This window comes from Balaenoptera acutorostrata, chromosome 3 (assembly GCF_949987535.1).
Source record: "Balaenoptera acutorostrata chromosome 3, mBalAcu1.1, whole genome shotgun sequence".
In the NCBI taxonomy this organism is placed as follows: Eukaryota; Metazoa; Chordata; class Mammalia; order Artiodactyla; family Balaenopteridae; genus Balaenoptera; species Balaenoptera acutorostrata.
The window spans coordinates 78,788,690-78,811,425 of NC_080066.1; the positions used below are offsets into that span (position 1 = coordinate 78,788,690).

Genomic DNA, 22,736 nt, shown 5'->3' on the forward strand with positions numbered 1-22,736 from the left:
TCAGAATGCGATCAGTCACCTCTCAAGAACCAGCTGTACTTCAAAAGAGATGATGTTAAGGCAGGTTCATCAAAAGAGAGGAATCTGAGATTTGAGAAACAGGTGAATGGGCAAATGGCCAATTTTATAGGTCTCCAAATAGAAAAGAGTACCAAGAACCAACACAGACCTTAGAAATGAGAGGACTAAACTCCACTCTTTCCACTAGGCTGAAAAGAATAGTGCTCTCCTTTTCTGATCTACACCAGGCATTCACTCCTCCCTGAGCTCATCCCAAATAATGCTAGCTTGGACAAGAGCTTGATCATGATCCCAGGGCCAGAATAAGAAACTATAATTATTGATTAAGGTGTGTGTGTTCATATCAGGATAACCATGGGGCTGAGTGTGCTGGGTGTGGATGGGGGGTTGCTGAGGGCAATTCTCTCTTTATTCAGAGTGGCCCAACAAAGTCAAATATACCTCGGGTCACTCTCAATCTGGAAGATCACTGAAGATGGAGGAGTTTGGGGCACTGATTTGTTTCTTAGGTTCATTCCAGGGCTTGCAGTTCCCAAAGTGTGTTCCACAGTTTATCAGTTCTGTGAGGTGCTCCTCAAAAAAAGTGGCTTGTGGTCAAGTAAGTCTGGGGACAACTGTATATTCTAGTCCCCTCTTAGAAATTTACAGTGAAGATTAAAGGCCTGATAACTCCTACAGTTAAGAAAACTACTTAGCTTGGTTTAACCCAGTGTTTCCAAAGCATATCTGGGAAGGACAGCATATTTTCTTTCATGTAGTTCTTGTCTGCATTTCACAGAACTAGTGTTCTTCAGAACACAGTTTGAGCATCTCCCTAAATCACTTGGAAGGGATAAATTCTGCTGAGTGAGCTCTTTTGTGGGGAGCAGAGAGGTGAAGAAAATATACATGAACATTAAAAAATTTTCAGTTACAAAGGGTATATGATAAAATACAAGAATTCGTGGGACTTCCCTGGTGGTCCAGTGGGTAAGACTCCATGCTCCCAATGCAGGGCACCCAGGTTTGATCCCTGGTCCGGGAACTAGATCCCACATGCATGCCGCAACTAAAAGTTCGCATGCCGCAACTAAGAGTACACATGCCACAACTAAAAATCCCACATGCCGCAACTAAAGATCCTGCATGCTGCAACAAAGATCCCACGTGCTGCAACTAAGACACAGCACAGCCAAAATAAATAAATAAGTAAATATTAAAAAAACAAGAATCCGTGTCCTTCCCACCCCAGATTTCATATTTTATCCTCTGTAGGTAACTAATATCAATACTTTCTGGTGTATTCTGTTAAACGTGTGTATATGTGTGTGTGTTTATACAAATGGGAATTTTTATACATAACATTTTCTGCCTGCTTTTTCACTTTAAAAGCTTAGCGAGTCTTTCTATATCAGCATTTAAAGGTTGGCCCCATTATCTTTAATGGCTGCATAAGAGTCCATTGCAGCAATGCACCCAAATTTCTTTAACCAATTACCTGTTGATAGGTTTTGAGGGGAGGTTTCCTGCTAAGAAAGTTTTACACAGAGTCTAAGCCATGTGGGCCAATTCTAGGATGAGAGGGACTAAGCCCTTGGGTCCTTTTTGGTCTTCGCTGACCATCCCAGACCTGTACCTTAGAGCATATCAGCCAATCTATCAAGATGGCTGAGGGGGGGGGGGCGGTGCATATTTTGCTGGCATATTTTCTTTTAAAGCATTTGCTTTGCTTTGCAGGGTCAGTGAACGTAGCAGTCCTACCTCAGATGTGAAATAAGGTGCCCACTAGATGCATGGAGTCACTGCTGGGCTCTTTCAGCATCTTGATATGTTCTGTGGGTTGTCTCACTTCTGTGAGGCTTCCCTTCCTCGGAGGCCTCACTTTTTGCCATATCTACATCACAAGGCTGATGAGTAAGGAGGAGCCAGCTTCTGCTTTCATCCCATGTTCTCCTTTCTTGTCAAGTAATGAGAACATGTTGCAGAAAACTTGGTCATTAAAGAAAAGCTAAGCGACTCCACTTCTGGAAAGTACAAAACAAAAATACTTCCCCTACTGCTATTTCAAACAAGGGGGCAAGTCAGGAGTGAAAAAAGGGTTTCACAGACACGTATCAGGATTAGGGGAAACTGGGTGTGGGCTGCGCAGGAACTCTCTGTATTATCTTTCCAACTTTTCTGTAAATCGAAAGCCAGCCTAAAATGTAAAGTCTCCTTTAAAATAATAAATAAATACACAAATGAAAAAAAAAAAATACTTCCCCTTTGAAAGTAATGAAAATAGCAAGTTTTCTGGGTCAAAATTAAAACTCAGGGATCACAAGCACAGTTTTGTTTGGCAGAATCAAATTTGGCTTTATGAGTCTGCAGCCCTTAGATCAGTGACTCAGAACAGACTTTTGTCCCCAGGTTCTTTGGAACTCTGAAATTTCCCAAGTTAGTCTGGCCCTTCATGTTCACTGACGATAAGGGGAAGCCCGCAGGAAAAATCCTTCCTTCAACCAATACTGACTCAGGGTCTCAGGACTTGAAGAGGATCAGCCTCATTTAGAGAAAGCATGGGGTTTCCTAGTCACTCATGGTCACACATCCCATGTGGGAGAAAGGGAGCAGAGAGCTGTTCTTTAGAGTGAGTGCTCTTTACCACCACACCCACATTCTTCAGTCTTCTTTTTTGTCAGTTTTCCACCTCACAGTCATCATTTCTGGTTGGTGATATACCTGGACACCCTAGCAAAAGCAAATGCAAACCTGTTCTGGAAGAGCAACTCCACAGTTCAGGCCGTACAGATTTCCCACACTGAATAATAAACCTTCCTGAAAAGCTTACAATACAAATTTACAAAACACTAAAGGAAATGATCCTTTGTGAATGAGACAGTGGATAAAATAAGCAGGATGATTAGCAACTCCAAAACTTGAGATGATGGAAATAAAATATAAAATACTGTAAATATGTTAGGCTTTAGTAAGTTAAGCAGATTAAAAATAAACCCATAAGGAGGGAAAAGAAAAGCAATTAAGTACAAGAACCAAATAGAACTTCTAGAAATGAAAACATATTAATGAAACTGAAGACTTAATGAATGTATTAAACAGAAGACTAGATATAACTGAATAGGAAATTAGTGAATCAGAAGACAGATTTGAGAACACTACAGAAAATTCATCATAGAGAGGTTGAGATAGATTTATGAAAGAATGGTTAAGAGACATATAGAAAAAAGTGAGAGGGTCAAGCATATATACAAATATAATAGGAATTCTAAAAGGAGAAAATAGTCTGGAGGAGAGGAAAGGTGATAAGCTGAGAATTTTCTAGAATTGGTGAAAATTGCAAATCTTTACATTGAAGATGAACAATGAATCCTGAGCACTACAAAGATTCATTCCTAGTCATAGTGAAGTTTCAGGAAAAAAAAGAAACTTGTAATAGTAGGCAGAGAAATGCAGGTTATTAAGGACAAAAATTAGACCAGTAACAGACTTGTCAATAGCAATAATAAAGACATTGGGATGACACCTGCAAAATGATAAACAAAACCAATCATCAACCTAAAATTTATCAACTAATTTATCATTGAACCTTGAGAATGAAATAAAGACATAGGCAAACAAAGACTGAGAAAGTTTATCCCTCACACACCCTTCCTGAAAAATTTCCTTAAGAAAGTTTATTTTATTGCACAAAGAAAATTGCACCTGAAAGAAAGTAATGAATGGATGCAGTAATGATTAGCAAGTAAACCGGTAAATGATAGTAAATTTAAATAAGTATTCACTCTTAAAAACACTAATATTAAGAAAAATGAGAGTAGAATATTGATAACAATGGCATAAGAAGGAGTGGTTGATTACAATGAGGCTTTTAAAAAGTTTTTGTGTTGTTCAGAAGGAAAGAGATATAAATTCACTTTAAAGTTTGTGAATGCAATATTACATTTTTTTTTAATGTAAGGATAAATACTTAAAGAATAGTGTAAGCAGAGGAGAAAAGGGAGAAACAAAGAAAGCTGATCAACTCAATGGGAGAATACAAGAAAGGTCAAAGCAGAAACTACTAAGTGGAAAACAAAGAAACCACATTAAAAATTAAAGAAAGGGCATCACCACAGGTACAGAAGAGATTTTTAAAAGCTGTAAGCAAATACTATGAAAAATCTTCTCAGAATTACTGCTTTCACTATATTAATTTTGAAAGTATTAACAATTTTGAAAAACTACATTTGAAAACAAATGAAGTACAGTTCCCTAGGAAAAAAATAAATTGCCAAAATGGAATTAAGAATAGAAAATCTAAATGAGACATAGCTTTAGAGAAACCTTCTCTCACACATGTCTCTCTCTTTTTCTCTCTCTTTCTCCCTTTTTCAGTTCACATGCTAAGTAATCTTTAAGAAACATAATCCTCATTTTATACAAAATGTTCCAGAAAACATAAAAAGGGAAAAATTCCAAAACATTTCATGAAGCTAATATAACCTTGGTAATAAAACTAGACAAGGGCAATATAATAATAAATGAAATTATAGTCCAGATCCTTAGTAAGACACTGCAAACTAAATTCTGCATGAGTAGGTGAGAATTAATCTCAGGAATGTAATGATGATTTAACCCAAAAATATTTATCAATGTAATTTTCTTTATCAACAGATAAGAAAAGAAGCCCTTGTGCTTATTTTAATAGATGTAGAAAGGTATTTTTTAAAAATTCAACAATCTTTCCTAATGAGAGTTTTAGTAAATAAGGAACAGACAGGACTTTCCTTTCTCAAATCAAGAATGTCTACCAAAAACCTACAGAAACTATCATGTTTCATGGTAAAATACCAGAAGCAGATTTTTGAAAGTTGGGAATAGAACAAGAATGCCGGAATTATAGCTTCTAATAACATTGAACAAGAGGTTTTAACCACTATAATAAGATAAGAAGAAATTAACAATTTAAGGACTAAAAAGAAAGAAAATAAAAACTCTCATATTCTCAGAAAAAAGTATTATCTGTGTCAGCACAGTCCAATAGTGCATTTTTCAATGAGAGAAAAGTTCTATATCTGTGTTGTCCAATATGGTAGTCAGTAGTCATATATGGCTCTTGAGCACATGAAGTGGAACTAGGAAAACTGAGGAACTAAATTTTTAATTTTATTTAAGATTAATTTTAAATAGACACATATGGCTAGTGGCACTCAAGTTTGATGGCCTTGATCTATACAGAATAGCCAAGATAATCTATAAACTTATTTGAATTAATAAGAGAATTACCAAGTTTGCTGAATGTAAAATCAATATACAAAAATCAATATTGTTCTTAAACCCTAGTAATAACCAATTAGAAAATATAATTTTTAAAAGGTACTATTCACAATAGTGATAATAACCATAAAGTAGCTAAGAATATATCAAACAAAAATATATATGACTAATACCAAGTAAATTATAAAACTCTGGAAAGAAATATAAAAGCAGACCTATGAATGAGGAACTATTCATGGGTGAGAAGATTCAATATTTTAAAATGTCAGTTCTATCCAGAATACTATAAATTCAATGCAATTCCAGTCAATTAATCTTTTATTTGAGATTAATTTCCAGAGGAGAAAAATCTTAAGGTTCAGTAAACATGAAAAGATCAACTGCACTAGGAATTCATTAAAACTGCTAGTGAACTTCTATTTCCTACATATCAAATGGACAAAAATATAGAAGTTGGATCGTATCAAGGGTTGGTGAAATGTATGGAGATGGGGACTCTTATGTTGCTGCCTGTAGTATAAATTTGAAACCACTTTGGAGAGCAATGTTACAATGCACATAAAGGTGAAGGTAGACATGTCCTAAGCCACAAAACTCACTTCTAAGGATGTACTCAAGAGGAACTCATGTACCGGGAGACCTGTACAGGATGTTCATAACAGCAGGGTTGGTAATTGTAGCACATTGCAAACAACATAACAGTTCACGAGGCGAATGGATATATACACCTGCCGTACTACACAACAGTTAAAATGAATTACCTACATCTACATGTCCCCAAGTAGATTAATCTCAAAAAACGTCTTTGACATTTGTATACCTTCAAATTGTAGAAGGTATACAAGTTATGAAGCCACGCATGTAAGTTTGTAAAACATCCGAAACAGTAGCATAGATTGTCATGGGCGGCAGTAATAAAAGTTCAAAAGCATGCACAAGAATGAAGAGAAACCAGAGAGGTTTGATTCTAAATCCAGCTCCACCACACATTTGCCTGTGGGCAAGATGTTCCATCATACTAAGCCTTAATTTCCTCACCTGTAAAATAAGAACAATTTCCTTATCTCACTAGATTTTTCCAAGATTAAATTGAGTGTTAATGCTCTTCACCATCTTTTGTCCTCATCACATAACTGTATTTGGAGTGAGAGAACCTTCCGCTTCAGGCCCCTCTACGCTCCATTGAAGGCACAGGGCAAGAACCCACATAAGAGCTCGTGTTTGGTTCTTTCACAGTTCAGATTTAGAAACTTGGACTTTCTTAATGTGACAGAACACCCAGATGCAGAAGTACAGATCCATGAAAGGCAGAGTACTGGACATAAATCATAAGTAAATAAAAGAAGCAGGTAGGGTTGGCCATGGATGTTCTCTCTGATGTCCTGCTGTGGTAGAAAGAGCTTTTGACAGAATTCTGTGAGCAAGCGTGTGGGTCTCTGTTTCCTCATCTGAAAGATGCAGGGGCCAGACAACAGAGACTACTTCATCCCAGTGTGTGAGGGCCCGAGGACAGAGCATCCCTCCATGTCTCTGGCAGACAAGCCATCCGAGACCAGCAGAGGCTTCTGGCCTATCATCAGTCAGCAAACCTACAGCTCCAGCTCCGTGGGACCCTCAGTCATGGACGTCCCAGGCTTGGAGTGGGGCACAGCTTTGCAAAACCATAAGCTAGAACCAAGCAGATAGAAGACAGATAGAGGGCAGGGGGCTGTCGAGACAGAAAGTGAGAGAGAAGAGTTACCAAGTCTCTTGAGGGCCACTTCCCTTTAGGTCCTTTGCTCTGAGTCACAGACTGGTCTCATGGAGTATCTAGAAAATACAGAAGTATTAAGGGAAAAACACAGTGCTTTCCATGGCCAACGTGTTCATTAGAGCCATGAAGAGATGGCTGAACCACCTCAGAATCCTGGTGTTACAGGAGGTTTGCACGTGTTTGTAGGTGGTGAAGAGGTCCAAAAACTTCATGCTAATAGATCTTCTGTAAAATTTTCCTGTCATAATTGTGTCTGTTCTATATAATAATCTTCTGACACTCTACTGTCTAATGTATTTTAGGCTATAAAATTAGTAAAGTTCTCTTGGACTTTCACATGAAATGAGTTAATTTTCATTAAATACTGGTATATTAGGAATGACTGAACTCAAGATATCAAGCCTAGCTCTTGTGTTCATGGGCTGGGTGACCTTGGGTGAACCTCTTGATTGTGTTACATCTGTTTTCCCATCTGCCGATACAGAGTTGATCACCTCTCTCTCTCTCTCTCCCTCTCTCTCCCTCTCTCTCTCTCTCTCTCTCTCTCTCTCTCTCTCTCTCTCTCTCTCTCTCTCTCTCTCTCTCTCTCTCTCTCTCTCTCTCTCTATATATATATATATATATATATATATATATATATCCAAGGAGAGTTATATAAGTAAGCAACAGTCCAGATGAAAAAACACTCTATGTCTCTTAGAGGAAAAGCACAGTGGAAACCCAAGGCCATGTACGTGCATGAGGCATGACAACTGGGCTCCATATTGACTCCTAGGACACATGACTGCATCAGCCCATGCCTCAGCTTCCCCATCAGTGAGATGGGCCAAGGACATTCACCTCACTCTTATCTCATAGTTGTCCTACCAGTCTCTGGGAACTCCAGATAAATAATGTAGTAGACCAGAATTGTCTTGAATTACACCCTGCAAAGCAGACTTATTTTAAGAACTGGCTAATTTTAAGAACTCTAAGTGCTAACCATATATTCTTTTCTTTTTCTTTAACATCTTTATTGGAGTATAATTGCTTTACAATGTTGTGTTAGTTTCTGCTGTATAACAAAGTGAATCAGCTATACATATACATATATCCCCATATCCCCTCCCTCTTGAATCTCCCTCCCAACCTCCCTATCCCACCCCTCTAGGTAGACACAAAGCACCGAGCTGATCTCCCAGTGCTATGTGGCTGCTTCCCACTAGCTATCTATTTTACATGTGGTAGTGTATATTTGTCAGCGCTACTCTCTCACTTCGTCCCAGCTTACCCTATATTCTTTTGTTTCAAAAGCTCCCTAGTATGGAATAGACCTATTCCAAGATCTGAGGACACTTTGTAACAATCATTTTAAAGCCCCAGAATTTCTACAGCCAGCATATCTGAAAACCGTTCCAGAAACAGAGTGACGAACTTGGTGACTCTGTCAAAGAGAGAAGTTTGGTCATAAAGTCATGAAGGCAGGATCACATGTGGGAAACATGGTGGGGTCTGAAATTTCTCCATCCATCTCATTTCCTCCCTCCCTCCTGCAATGCCCACTCCCCTCTGCCCTCCAAATCCTGTGTCCCAGGCCTCTGCCCTTTCTATTTCTCTTCAGGGCACAGATCAAAGGTGTTACTTTTAGCAAAAGTACTTGCATTATTTCATTCTTAGATATGCCAAAAGATAGGTTGTCTAATGTACAAGCTTGATGGGGTGAGAAAAAAAATGTAGGATCTTTCACAATACACAAGTAGATGCTACCTACTCATAAGTCCAGGCCTGGAAGGATGCCCTTCCACCACAAGAGGAAATATGGCTGCTTGCTGGGCTGTTCACCTCAGCATCCTCAACAGGATGAGCTCTGTATCAAAGAATCCTGAGGGCTTCCCTGGTGGCGCAGTGGTTGAGAATCTGCCTGCCAATGCAGGGGACACGGGTTCGAGCCCTGGTCTGGGAAGATCCCACATGCCGCGGAGCAGCTGGGCCCGTGAGCCACAATTACTGAGCCTGCGCGTCTGGAGCCTGTGCTCCGCAACAAGGGAGGCCGCGATAGTGAGAGGCCCGCGCACCGTGATGAAGAGTGGCCCCCACTTGCCGCAACTGGAGAAAGCCCTCGCACAGAAACGAAGACCCAACACAGCCATAAATAAATAAATAAATAAAATTAAAAAAAAGAATCCTGAAATGTTTGGAGAGAGAAGAGGGTACACAAAAAAGCGACGAGTGAACATAGCTCCTTTGAAAAATGATGAGAGATCTTGGGAAGTTCAGCCCCTAAAAGGAATTATTTAATTCAACACACATTGACGGGGTCCCATATATGTATGGGCAGAGTTCCGTAGTCCGTGCTAGGGAAAGGCATGGGCACGATGCCCAGGAGGGGACAAAGCAGCTGTTTTTAAATACTACAAAGACGCTCAAGTAAAAGCAGAAGGATCGAGGGGTAAGGGAGCTAGCATGTAATGAGCATCCTATGTTAGGAATTTTACATGTAGTGGATATTTAATCTGCAACTTGAAACCCGCACACCATGGGCCCACGTGCAGGGGGCTGAGAAGTGTGTTTTCTGCCTTCACCTCAAACCCTCCATCTGAGTTGAGTAGTCTTTTCTGCTTAGTGGCACAACTAATGGTCTGGTCTCATCAGGTGCTCATCAATTAAACTCCCATGCCCACAGTACTAACTCAAGGCTCCAATCTGTGGAAATATTAAAGCAGAGTCTGATTTACTATCTATCTATCAAGGACATTGCCAAAGGAATTCCAGCAATGGGTGGAAGTACGTGGAAAGCGTAGCCTCTAGAATTAGAAAGAATCCCAGTTCACTGCTTTCCCAGTTTTGGCCAGTTACTTCATCTGTTTGAGCCCTCACTTCTCCAGCTGTTTATGGGTGATAATAAAGTCTTCGTAATGCAGCTACCATAAGGATTAAACAAATGTAGGTAAAGAAGCTAACAAATGGTAGGTACTTAACACATACTCCCTACCTTTGCAGCTCAACGCTTCTAAACCTCTTCTGTGATGGGGAAGATGCATTGCAAACTTTCTCCCTGGCACTAGCAAAGGCATAAAGGCCTACCTATCCCAATGTCTAAAAGGCCAAATTAGAGCTAGTTTTTTAGCTTATGACTTAATTATTGTTGTTTTTAGTTGTAGTCTACAGAGAATTTTTCATGGACTTGCTCTTTCCTTAGTGCTACCAGTAGCCCTTATTAGTCATTTATACCACAGTGCGAATGAGCTTGAGATGCTTCCCTTAAGAGCAGTTTTCGAGAAGAGGGAGGCAAATGGCATCAGACTCCCAGTGTCTGGGGGAAAACTAATTTTACATATGAAAGACCAGTGAGTCCTGCATATACTCTGTCATCTTTTCAGTGCTCCCTTTGCTCCATGCCCTGTCAACATGCAAAGCTTTTTACTAGAGAAAGTAAGGCAAAATGCACATTTTCTAATAAAGCAGAAACAATTACTTTGAATTACCTTTGAGAAAAACCATGTAGATTTATTAAAAATTAAATTTTTAATTTACATGTATATTAAAAATTGTGTTTTTGCAGAAGTTTCTTGTTTACACATCCCCACAAGCCTCAACAAAATTGAAGATTATACTCACCATGAAAGATTTCATCAGGGTTTGTTTTAGAACAGTATAAATAGAAATCAAACCTTTCAGGAAATTATTGGCTTTAGCCAGAAGATACAAAGTTTAACTTTTCAGCATACAGTATTAAGATATTATTTCTTTAGCTCCCACCTTGAATAGTAGGGGAAGACACAATACTATTTGCATGAGTAGAATAGTGAATGGCTAAAAGCCACTTTCCATTACTTAGACAGGATGGGATCATGAAATAGGTTCTTGTTAAGAAATAGGGTTTTGGGGCTTCCCTGGTGGCGCAGTGGTTAAGAATCTGCCTGCCAATGCAGGGGACACGGGTTCGAGCCCTGCTCTGGGAAGATCCCACATGCCGCGGAGCAACTAAGCCCGTGAGCCACAACTACTGAGCCTGCGCGTCTGGAGCCTGTGATCCGCAACAAGAGAGGCCGTGATAGTGAGAGGCCCGCGCACCGCGATGAAGAGTGGCCCCCGCTTGCCGCAACTAGAGAAAGCCCTCGCACAGAAACGAAGACCCAACACAGCCAAAAGTAAAAATAAATAAATAAATTTAAAAAAAAAAAAAAAGAAATAGGGTTTTAACTTTTTTGGTTACAAAATACATAGATGTTTAGTTCACTTCCTCTTCTGTATTGTTTGCAGAGCACTTAGAATTGTAAGTGAATTTGCCTCACTTCTCTGTACCACAGGTCACCTTGAGGACGGAAGTTAGGCCTGGGGCAGCAACCACTCTCCCCTTTGGGACCAAATTGTCAAGTAACATGACCCCAGGGTTTCTGTCTCCCTGAGGGCGATTTTCCAGTAAAGAGTGATGAGAATCAGAAGAATCTTGGACTTTTATTTTCTCTCTCTTTTCCTTCCAATGCCCTTCTCCCCCACACTACCCCCGCCTAACAAGTCACCATAGATGAGGGGTGAGGATGGTCAAGAGGGAATGTAGGAAATTGTCCATAACACCTTGAAAATACTTGAACAAATCAGGTACAAAGAGGTTTTCAGAGACCAGAAAACGTATTGCTCTCTCTTATTTTACACTAGTTCCATTTTTTGAATTCACATTTGTTTCTCAGTGTTGGCTTAGTCTCCTAAAGTATTATGTATTTACCCAATGCAAAGAACTTTAAAAAAAATTAGGTATAATTAGCATATAACAATTTATTAGTTTCAGGTGTACAACATACTAATTCAATATTTGTTTATATAATGAAATGAACACCACAATAAGTCTAGTTAATATCCATCACCATACATAGTTACACATTTTTTTATCTTGTGATGAGAACTTTTAAGATATACTCTCTTAGCAATTTTCATATATGTAATATGATATTATTAACTGTAGTCACCATGCTGTACATTACCAAAGAACTTTTAATGTACAAAGTTTATGGACAAAAATAACTTTTTGTTATTTTTTTATAACAGAAATCAGAAAATACTCACAATCATTATAAATGTGCCCAAGAACTCGGAGAGCATTTCTTTAGCTAAGCTGCTCTTCAAGACCAGTCTCTGCTTCAAGCTTTTTTTCTTTTGTTCCATCTCAGGCTGCATCTTGGGGCTTCTACAAGGACCACTCTTTTCACCAATACCTGCTTCTTCTGGTCCCTACTTCACTGGCACATGGAAGTTTTAACAACTGCTCACAGATTCCTGGAGATGCCTGATTAGATAATATGGCTGTACAAATCCAGTCCCAATTAGAGCCTGTGGCTTAATCCTCTTCTGGTGAAATTGTCATTCCCTGTTTGCTGCTGTTTATTTGAAATGGCGTATTAGAACCTGAAATCCTGAAAACAGTCCTTTTTGTACCTGATGGATTAATCATTACCTTTATTTTCAAGGTATTTTTTTTTCTCTGTTGGGTTTTTTTTTCAAGAGATGAGAAGAGAGATGTTTTGGTTGCGTTGCCAAACCACAGCGATGGGCTCCAGTCCAGGAGAGATTTACATGTTGCACAATTGCAAGCTTCTGATTTTTTTTTCCTATTCAGAATTGGTTGGTTGAGGTGTAGTTTGGAATTGTCAGATCAGGTATATACACATCTAATGTAAACATTCTTTTCTGAAGGAGCTTTCATGCAAATTGGAGAACAAGAAGAAAAATAAGACATGTTGTTCAACAAGATTAATCACTCTTTTTTTCTTCCAGTAACATTTCAGTGATTTAATTACACCTCCCTGAGGGTGTTAAGAACCACTGCATTCCTTCTAGAGATGAAGAAATTAACGTACAGAGAGACCATTCCAAGTCTCACATGGCAAGTCTGTAGGACAGGATGGGATCTCCTCGGTTACTGTAGCTGGGGTTCATCTACTGAGGATAGCTTGGGATCAAGAATCAGAAAGATGGAGAAGCCAACTTCTTAAGAAGCATTCTAGTTTGAAAACCAAGTTACTCTCCTTCATTTACCATGAAATATTTAAGCAAAATACGTAGCAAGTAAACAATAGTAACTTGAAAGTCTATACTGCTTGGAGATCACTAAGCCAGAAGGAGATCAATCTGAGTATATGTCACCCCAATTAAACAAGAAAGGGAGTAAAGATGCCTAAACAAGGCTCCTAGATTGTATCTTTTAAGTTTGATGAATTAACATCCTTACAGGCAACAAACTGTGTTCAGGACTAGCTTCTCATCATGTCAAATATTCAAGCCTTGTTTTTCAAAACTAGTTTGTGAGAAGAAGTAGAATCCAGCAGTTGTTTCTGAATACCAAGGCAGTCCCATGAAATTAGTACCCTTGCTGTGTGCTTCCTCCCAGTCCTCCCACAGAAAAGCCTGCTCTGTTTCAGACCCTCCCCTATCTTTGCAGGAGGCCCACAGTCATTCCCAGTTGAGGCAGCAGGCCGGAAGAGGGGCCTGGAAAAAACAGCTGTAGAGATTTCAAGGACAGAAGACGTACCTAGTCTGTAGGTGAAATCAAGAGTTAAGGCCTAAAGAGATTATAACTTGCCTGAGGGCATGCCATTGCAGAGCCAAAACAGGAATGAGCATTTTGACTGTAACTCCTGGTTAAGTTATGGATACCATCCCACTACTGGGCATATACCCTGAGAAAACCATAATTCAGAAGGAGTCAGGTACCACAATGTTCATTGCAGCTCTATTTACAATAGCCAGGACATGGAAGCAACCTAAGTGTCCATCAACAGATGAGTGGATAAAGAAGATGTGGCACATATATACAATGAAATATTACTCAGCCATGAAAAGAAATGAAATTGAGTTATTTATAGTGAGGTGGATGGACCTAGAGTCTGTCATACAGAATGAAGTAAGTCAGAAAGAGAAAAACAAATACTGTATGCTAACAGATATATATGGAATCTAAAAAAAAAAATTGTTCTGAAGAAACTAGGGGCAGGACAGGAATAAAGATGCAGATGTAGAGGAATTGACTTGAGGACACAGGGAAGGGGAAGGGGAAGCTGGGATGAGGTGAGAGAGTAGCATTGACAGATATACACTACCAAATGTAAAATAGATAGCTAGTGGGAAGCAGCTGCATAGCATAGGGAGATCAGCTTGGTGCTTTGTGACCACCTAGAGGGGTGGGATAGGGAGGGTGGGAGGGAGACGTAAGAGGGAGGGGATATGGGGATATATGTATGCATATAGCTGACTCACTTTGTTACAAAGCAGAAACTAACACACCATTGTAAAGCAATTATACTCCAAGAGTTATTTATGACCATGCTATTCCCAGGTCCCAGTGGATGGACCAGAGAGACAGGACTTTATTGTGATTACAACTAATACCACACAAGGGTGTTCTGTGGTCTCTCCATTCCCTCACCTAACAAGTATTTATGGCATACTCATTATGTGCCAAACACTGTACTTAACAAAAGCACATGGGGTTCTTGCCCCTTACAGAGCTTAGAGTCTCATGAGGGAGAGAGACGTGAGTGAACTAATCATACACACAGAAATATGAAATTACAACAGAGATGTATGCTCTGAAGATAGAGGACATATTTCTGTAAGCAGATGTAAGAGGGAGATTTCATCTTGCCAGAGATCTCTGATAGCTTTTCCAAGGACATCATGTCTGAGCTGAGATCAGAAACAAGTGTAGTGGGGAATGTCTTGTGGGGGGTGGGGGATGGGAACAGTATGATGCGTATCCAAGAATGAAAGAGAGGCAGCAAAGGAGCACAGTGCGGAATGAACCTGGAGCCGTAGGCAGGGATCGGACCATAGTGAGGCTTGTAAATCAAGTTTAGGGTAAGAGCAGTAATAAGTCACTGAAGTGGTTTAAGCAGGAGCAGGACACCATCAGATTTGAGTTTTAAAACTCATGTCCATGGCACATAATGTTTGAATAAACATATGTTGAGGTAGGGAGTGAGGAGAACCCTCATCCTAGCTGTGAGGTGGAGAGGGGATTGGTGGGGGCCTAAGGTGGGCATATGTAGACATTGGGGGATATGCCAGAATTCCAGGACTAGGTGGTGGCTTTCACAATGGAGAGAAATGGAAGGACTCAAGAGTTCTTTATATCTTAAAATTGGAAGGACTTGATGGATTGGATATGAAGGATGAGGAAAAGAAACTCAAGTTTGATGGCTGTATTCCTGGCTTGTTGGGGAAGGAGGTGCTAAGCCTCCAGAGAGGAAATGCTGGAAGAGGACCAGGACTGCAAGGGAAGGTCATGAATTCTGCTTGTGCAGGTTGAGACCTTGGGGGCTCTCTCGTGCTTCTGAGAGAAGATGTCAAGTAGGAAATGATATGGTCTGTATTCAGAGGGAAGCTTTTTGTGCTCATCGAGGGGATAACTGAAGCCATGAATAAAGACGAGGTTACCTAAAATTAAATTAAATTAAATTTTTAAAAAAGATAAGGTTGGGGCTTCCCTGGTGGCGCAGTGGTTGAGAATCTGCCTGCTAATGCAGGGGACACGGGTTCGAGCCCTGGTCTGGGAAGATCCCACATGCCACGGAGCAGCTGGGCCCGTGAGCCACAATTGCTGAGCCTGCGCGTCTGGAGCCTGTGCCCCGCGACGGGAGGGGCCGCGATAGAGAAAGGCCCGCGCACCGCGATGAAGAGCGGTCCCCGCACCGCGATGAAGAGTGGCCCCCGCTTGCCGCAACTGGAGAAAGCCCTCGCACGAACCGAAGACCCAACACAGCCAAAAATAAATAAATAAATAAATAAATAAATAAATAAATAAATAAATAAGAAAATCCTTTAAAAAAAAAAAAAAAAAAAAAAAGATAAGGTTACCTGAGGGGAGAGTTTAAAGAAAGCAGAGGTTAAGCTTGTGGTACTGAACATTTCAGGCTTAAGTGGAGGAGATGAAATATTTATCATTTCTTTCAGTCTACCTTCAGAGGACAGTTACACTTTTTACCTGCATCACCATGAATTCATCATCAGACCTAACTCACTCACACCCCCCTTTGCAAAGCACCCTCATGCCAAAGTTCCTGTTAGAAATATGGGGCTGCTTAGTTTCATTCATTCAGAAAAACCTTTTATTATTTACCATATGTCAGGCACAGCATTAAGCAGTAGGGATTCAAAAATAAGGAATACAAATCTCTACTTCTAAGGAGTTATATAGTCTAAGTGACAAATACCTCCAAATGAACACATCATATGGTAAAATAGAAGCATGTGCAAAGTACTGAACCAAAAGTCCAGTTATCACTGCATGGGTATCCTAGAGGTTACCGTGCATTGCCAACATATTGACTCATCCTGCCACCAACAGTCCTAAAATTGTGCTTACCTAGACACAGTGCCATGCTGAACCTATGGAGCTAGCCTACCCAGCTCTTTTATTTCTCCCTGACTGTCCCTCCCCGACCCCGACATTCTCTTCTCCGCTTTTGCCTTGAGAAGAGAAACCATCTTTGCCTCCATCATGGGATTCAACAAATCTGTTTTTCGTAAGGGTAATCATCTCACACTCTGCTCTTACTCCCCCAACCTCTTCTACTTTTGCCAAATTTATCCCCACTATATCCTGTTGTTCAGAAGCCCCTTTCATGGCCATTGTTGGAACTGTGTCACCATCTCCTCTCTCAAAATCTTTCATACCAAGACACATCCCACTGACTAAAACTTCTAGTTTCCGCCTTTCACCCACTCTCTTTCACAAATCTGCTTTACATCCTCTTCATAGATTACAGTTTCTCAACTCCTCCCTCTCCACCCAGCTCTTACCTCACTGTCACCCAGGTTAATGATGCACTTAACGTCTCTGGTTCCATTGACCCCTTGACTTTCTTCTACACCCACATTGCCAAAGCCCAACTCTGAGTAAATCCAGTGATCGATTTTTCTCAAATGCTCTCTTCCCACACTGTGAATAATGCTGGAAAAATTATATAAATGTATCGATTGACCCTAGAGATAGTTGCGATCTAGCATCAGCAGTGGCCCCATATCCTTAGTTGACCTTTTATTTCAAAGGTTCCAGACTTTAGGGTGCATTCGGATCACGCAACTTCAGAGGGTATGATTTGGTAGATCCGGGATGGAGCTCAGGAATCTGACACATATACCTGATAGTCCAGATACCGTGCACGATTTCATTCTCTGCAGCAGTAATATACCTCTTCCATGCCCCTCCAGTTCCCTGTCCCAATCCTCCTACTCAGCTGATGACCTTTTCTCCCAATCTACTGGGAAAACAAATGGGTTCATTAGCTATAATACTTTTGTACCCCTTCTCCTCAAAAAGTTGCCCTAATGTTATTTATACTGTCCTTCTTTCCCTTCAAGTTAGCCCTGATGCTGGTGTACTGTCCTGGCCCCTCTGAGACCCTGGCTGATTAACATTCTCCTCACCCTCTCAATCTCTTCCCCCCATTGGCTTCTTTCCTGGGGCCTAAAAACAAGCTCAAGTCTTGACTATCCTGAAAAACGTTCCTTCAGAATTGTTTCACCTCAAATTCCACAGTCTTAGTCAATCTGGGCTACTATATCAAGACCCGTAAACTAGGTGCTTAAGCAACAAACTTTTATTTCTCACAGTTCTGGAGGCTGGAAGTCTGAGAGTAGGATACCAGTAAGGTTGGGAGAGGGTGAGAGCTCCTTTCCTGGGTATAGACAGCCACCTTCTTGTTGCATCCTCACATGGCTGAGAGTTCTAGTCTTTTTATCCTCTTTTAAGGGTACCAATCCCCCCATGGAGACTCTACCTCCATAACTTCATTCAAAACCAGTTTCCCCCAAAGTCCCCCCACTCCAAACACCACCGCATTTGGAAATTAGGGCCTCAATGTATGAGGACACGAACATTCAATTCATAGCAACCATTTCACGTCTCATCTGCTTTTTTTCTTTTCTAGTTGGGGTAAAAAATAACCACGTTACCTTGAGCAAAAAATCATACTAAGCTGAAAAAAAAAATTCAAAAGTATTTAAATTAAAACAAAAATCTCTCATAATCCCAGCCCTCATAGATAACCACTGTTAACAGACTGAAATATAACCCTCCAGAATCTTTTTCAGTAGATCTATATAAATATTCTTTTTCTAAAAGTGGGATTATATTATACATACTAGATTAATGTGTTTTCTCTTCAAAATTTCTGTCTTCTTTCTATGCCAATGTATAACTCATCTTTTTAATGACTGTAATATTCAATTGTACAAATGCACCATAATTTAAACAACTTCCTTTCAATAGACAATTGGTTGTTGCTATTTTCCCCCCATTAAATGAACATCCTAGTGTATATAATTATCTATCTATCACTTAGCACAATGGCCTAGAAGTTGAATTACTGGTCAAAGAATATGCATATATTCTGGGTTTTAAAAGTACCTATTTCTCCGGGACTTCCCTGGCGGTCCAGTGGTTAAGACTCTTTGCTTCCACCACAGGGGGCACAGGTTCGATCCGATTCTGCATGCCTTGTGGTGCGGCCAAGCGGGGAAAAAGTACCTATTTCTCCCATTCTCTTTAATATTGGTTAATGTAAATTCTTCCTAATTCTTTTCCGACTATAGCAGTTAAAAAATTATATTGTTTTTGTAGGCATTTCTTTGGTTAACAGTGAGTTTGGGCATCTTTCATGTGTTAGCTATTTGTGTTTATTCTTTTATACATTTTAAATTTATATCCTCTACCCCTTTTTCATCCGTTTCATTTTTTATTTATTAATTTTTGTCACTCTTTATAAGAATATAAATCTTTTATCTGTTATATTTGGCAAATCATTTTCTGCTTAATCTTTTATCTTTAATTTATAATGATGATGTGTGGCTGCCATAGAGAAATTTATAAAATTTGTGTACTCAAGTCTATAAATATTTTTCTGTATGGTTACCAAATTTGGTAGTTATGCTAAAAAGACCTACTCTATCCCCCAATTACAAAAATATTAAACTTTGTCTTATGTTTTATTCCAATATTTTCATGATTTTACTTTTCACACTTAAATTTTTAATTTTTTTAGAATATATTATGTACAGTATAAGGTAGGATTCTAATATATTTCCAAAATATTTTGACAAGTTTTGCAACACTATTTGGTTTGAAATTCCATCTACGCTATATAAAAAATTCCTGGAAGTAAAATTGTAATTCTTTTTTAACATCTTTATTGGAGTATAATTGCTTTACAATGGTGTGTTAGTTTCTGCTTTATAACAAAGTGAATCAGCTATATATATACGTATATCCCCATATCTCCTCCCTCTTGCGTCTCGCTCCCACCCTCCCTATCCCACCCCTCTAGGTGGTCACAAAGCACCAAGCTAATCTCCCTGTGCTTTGCGGCTGCTTCCCACTAGCTATCTATTTTACGTGTGGTAGTGTGTATATGTCCATGCCACTCTCTCACTTTGTCACAGCTTACCCTTCCCCCTCCCCATATCCTCAAGTACATTCTCTAGTAGATCTGTGTCCTTATTCCCGTCTTGCCCCTAGGCTCTTCATGACCTTTTTTCTTTCCTTTCTTTTAGATTCCATATATATCTGTTAGCATACAGTATTTGTTTTTCTCTTTCTGACTTACTTCACTCTGTATGACAGACTCTAGGTCCATCCACCTCACTACAAATAACTCAATTTCATTTCTTTTTATGGCTGAGTAATATTCCATTGTATATATGTGCCACATCTTCTTTATCCATTCATCTGTCGATGGACACTTAGGTTGCTTCCATGTCCTGGCTATTGTAAATAGAGCTGCAATGAACGTTTTGGTATATGACTCTTTTTAAATTATGGTTTTCTCAGGGTATATGCCCAGTAGTGGGATTGCTGGGTCATATGGTAGTTCTACTTTTAGTTTTTTAAGGAACCTCCATACTGTTCTCCATAGTGGCTGTATCAATTTACATTCCCACCAACAGTGCAAGAGGGTCCCCTTTTCTCCACACCCTCTCCAGCATTTATTGTTTGTAGACTTTTTGATGATGGCCATTCTGACTGGTGTGAGATGATATCTCATTGTAGTTTTGATTTGCATTTCTCTAATGATTAATGATGTTGAGCATTCTTTCATGTGTTTGTTGACAATCTGTATATCTTCTTTGGAGAAATGTCTATTTAGGTATTCTGCCCATTTTTGGATTGGGTTCCTTGTTTTTTTGATGTTGAACTGCATGAGCTGCTTATAAATTTTGGAGATTAATCCTTTGTCAGCTGCTTCATTTGCAAATATTTTCTCCCATTCTGAGGGTTGTCTTTTCATCTTGTTTATGGTTTCCTTTGCTGTGCAAAAGCTTTTAAGTTTCATTAGGTCCAATTTGTTTATTTTTGTTTTTATTTCCATTTCTCTAGGACGTGGGTCAAAACGGATCTTGCTGTGATTTATGTCATTTATGTTCTGCCTATGTTTTCCTCTAAGAGTTTGATAGTGTCTGGCCTTACATTTAGTTCTTTAATCCATTTTGAGTTTATTTTTGTGTATGGTGTTAGGGAGTGTTCTAAATTCATACTTTTACATGTAGCTGTCCAGTTTTCCCAGCACCACTTATTGAAGAGACTGTCTTTTCTCCACTGTATATTCCTGCCTCCTTTATCGAAGATAAGGTGACCATAGGTGCATGGGTTTATCTCTTGGCTTTCTATCCTGTTCCATTGATCTATATTTCTTTTTTTGTGCCAGTACCATACTGTCTTGATTACTGTAGCTTTGTAGTGTAGTCTGAAGTCAGGGAGCCTGATTCCTCCAGCTCCGTTTTTCTTTCTCAAGATTGCTTTGGCTATTCGAGATCTTTTGTGTTTCCATACAAATTGTGAAATTTTTTGTTCTAGTTTTGTGAAAAATGCCAGTGGTAGTTTGATAGTGATTGCATTGAATCTGTAGATTGCTTTGGGTAGTAGAGTCATTTTCACAATGTTGATTCTTCCAATCCAAGAACATGGTATATCTCTCCATCTGTTTGTATCATCTTTAGTTTCTTTCATCAGTGTCTTATAATTTTCTGCATACAGGCATTTTGTCTCCTTAGGTAGGTTTATTCTTAGATATTTTATTCTTTTTGTTGCAGTGGTAAATGGGAGTGTTTTCTTAATTTCACTTTCAGATTTTTCATCATTAGTGTTTAGGAATGCTACAGATTTCTGTGCATTAATTTTGTATCCTGCCCCTTTACCAAATTCATTGATTAGTTCTAGTAGTTTTCTGGTAGCATCTTTAGGATTCTCTATTTATAGCATCATGTCATCTGCAAACAGTGACAGCTTTACTTCTTCTTTTCTGATTTCGATTCCTTTTATTTCTTTCTCTTCTTTGATTGCTGTGGCTAAAACTTCCAAAAGTATGTTGAATAATAGTGGTGAGACTGGGCAACCTTGTCTTGTTCCTGATCTTAGTGGAAATGGTTTCAGTTTTTCACCATTGAGGACGATGTTGGCTGTGGGTTTGTCATATATGGCCTTTATTATGTTGAGGAAAGTTCCCTCTATGCCTACTTTCTGGAGGTTTTTAATCATAAATGGTGTTGAATTTTGCCAAAAGCTTTCTCTGCATCTTTTGAGATGATCATATGGTTTTTCTCCTTCAATTTTTTAATGTGGTGTATTGTATTGATTGATTTGCATATATTGAAGAATCCTTGCATTCCTGGGATAAACCCCACTTGATCATGGTGTATGATACTTTTAATGTGCTGTTGGATTCTGTTTACCAGTATTTTGTTGAGGATTTTGCATCTATGTTCATCAGTGAGACTGGTCTTTAGTTTTCTTTCTTTGTGACATCTTTGTCTGGTTTTGGTATCAGGGTGATGGTGGCCTCGTAGAATGAGTTTGGGAGTGTTCCTCCCTCTGCAATATTTCGGAAGAGTTTGAGAAGGATAGGTGTTAGCTCTTCTCTAAATGTTTGATAGAATTCGCCTGTGAAGCCATCTGGTCCTGGGCTTTTGTGTGTTGGAAGATTTTTAATCACAGTTTCAATTTCAGTGCTTGTGATTGGTCTGTTCATATTTTCTATTTCTTCCTGCTTCAATCTTGGAAGGTTGTGCATTTCTAAGAATTTGTCCATTTCTTCCAGGTTGTCCATTTTATTGGCATAGAGTTGCTTGTAGTAATCTCTCATGATCCTTTGTATTTCTGCAGTGTCAGCGGTTACTTCTCCTTTTTCAATTCTAATTCTATTGATTTGAGTCTTCTCCCTTTTTTTCTTGATGAGTCTGGCTAATGGTTTATCAATTTTGTTTATCTTCTCAAACATAGTTTATTGATCTTTAGTTTTAGTTTTATTGATCTTTGCTATCATTTCCTTCATTTCATTTTCATTTATTTCTGATCTGATCTTTATGATTTCTTTCCTTCTGCTAACTTTGGGATTTTTTTGTTCTTCTTTCTCTAATTGCATTAGGTATAAGGTTAGGTTATTTATTTGAGATGTTTCTTGTTTCTTAAGGTAGCATTGTATTGCTATAAACTTCCCTCTTAGAACTGCTTTTGCTGCATCCCATAGGTTTTGGGTCGTCGCATTTTCATTGTCATTTGTTTCTAGGTATTTTTTGATCTCCTCTTTGATTTCTTCAGTGATCTCTTGGTTATTAAGTAATGTATTGTTTAGCCTCCATGTGTTTGTATTTTTTACAGATTTTTTCCTGTAATTGATATCTAGTCTCATAGCGTTGTGCTCGGAAAAGATACTTGATATGATTTCAATTTTCTTAAATTTACCAAGGCTTGATTTGTGAC

The 22,736-nt window shown here is 39.1% G+C and overlaps 1 protein-coding gene across 1 annotated transcript in view; it reads right to left on the minus strand.

Moving 5' to 3' along the window:
• Positions 1-12,375, minus strand: part of AQP9 (aquaporin 9) — a 38,738-nt gene extending 26,363 nt beyond the window's left edge. The window contains exon 1 of the mRNA XM_007165942.3: positions 12,053-12,375. Coding sequence (XP_007166004.1) covers positions 12,053-12,163 — 111 coding nt within the window. The 5' untranslated portion in view covers positions 12,164-12,375. The remainder of the gene's footprint in view (positions 1-12,052) is intronic.
• Between the last annotated feature and the right edge of the window lie 10,361 nt (positions 12,376-22,736).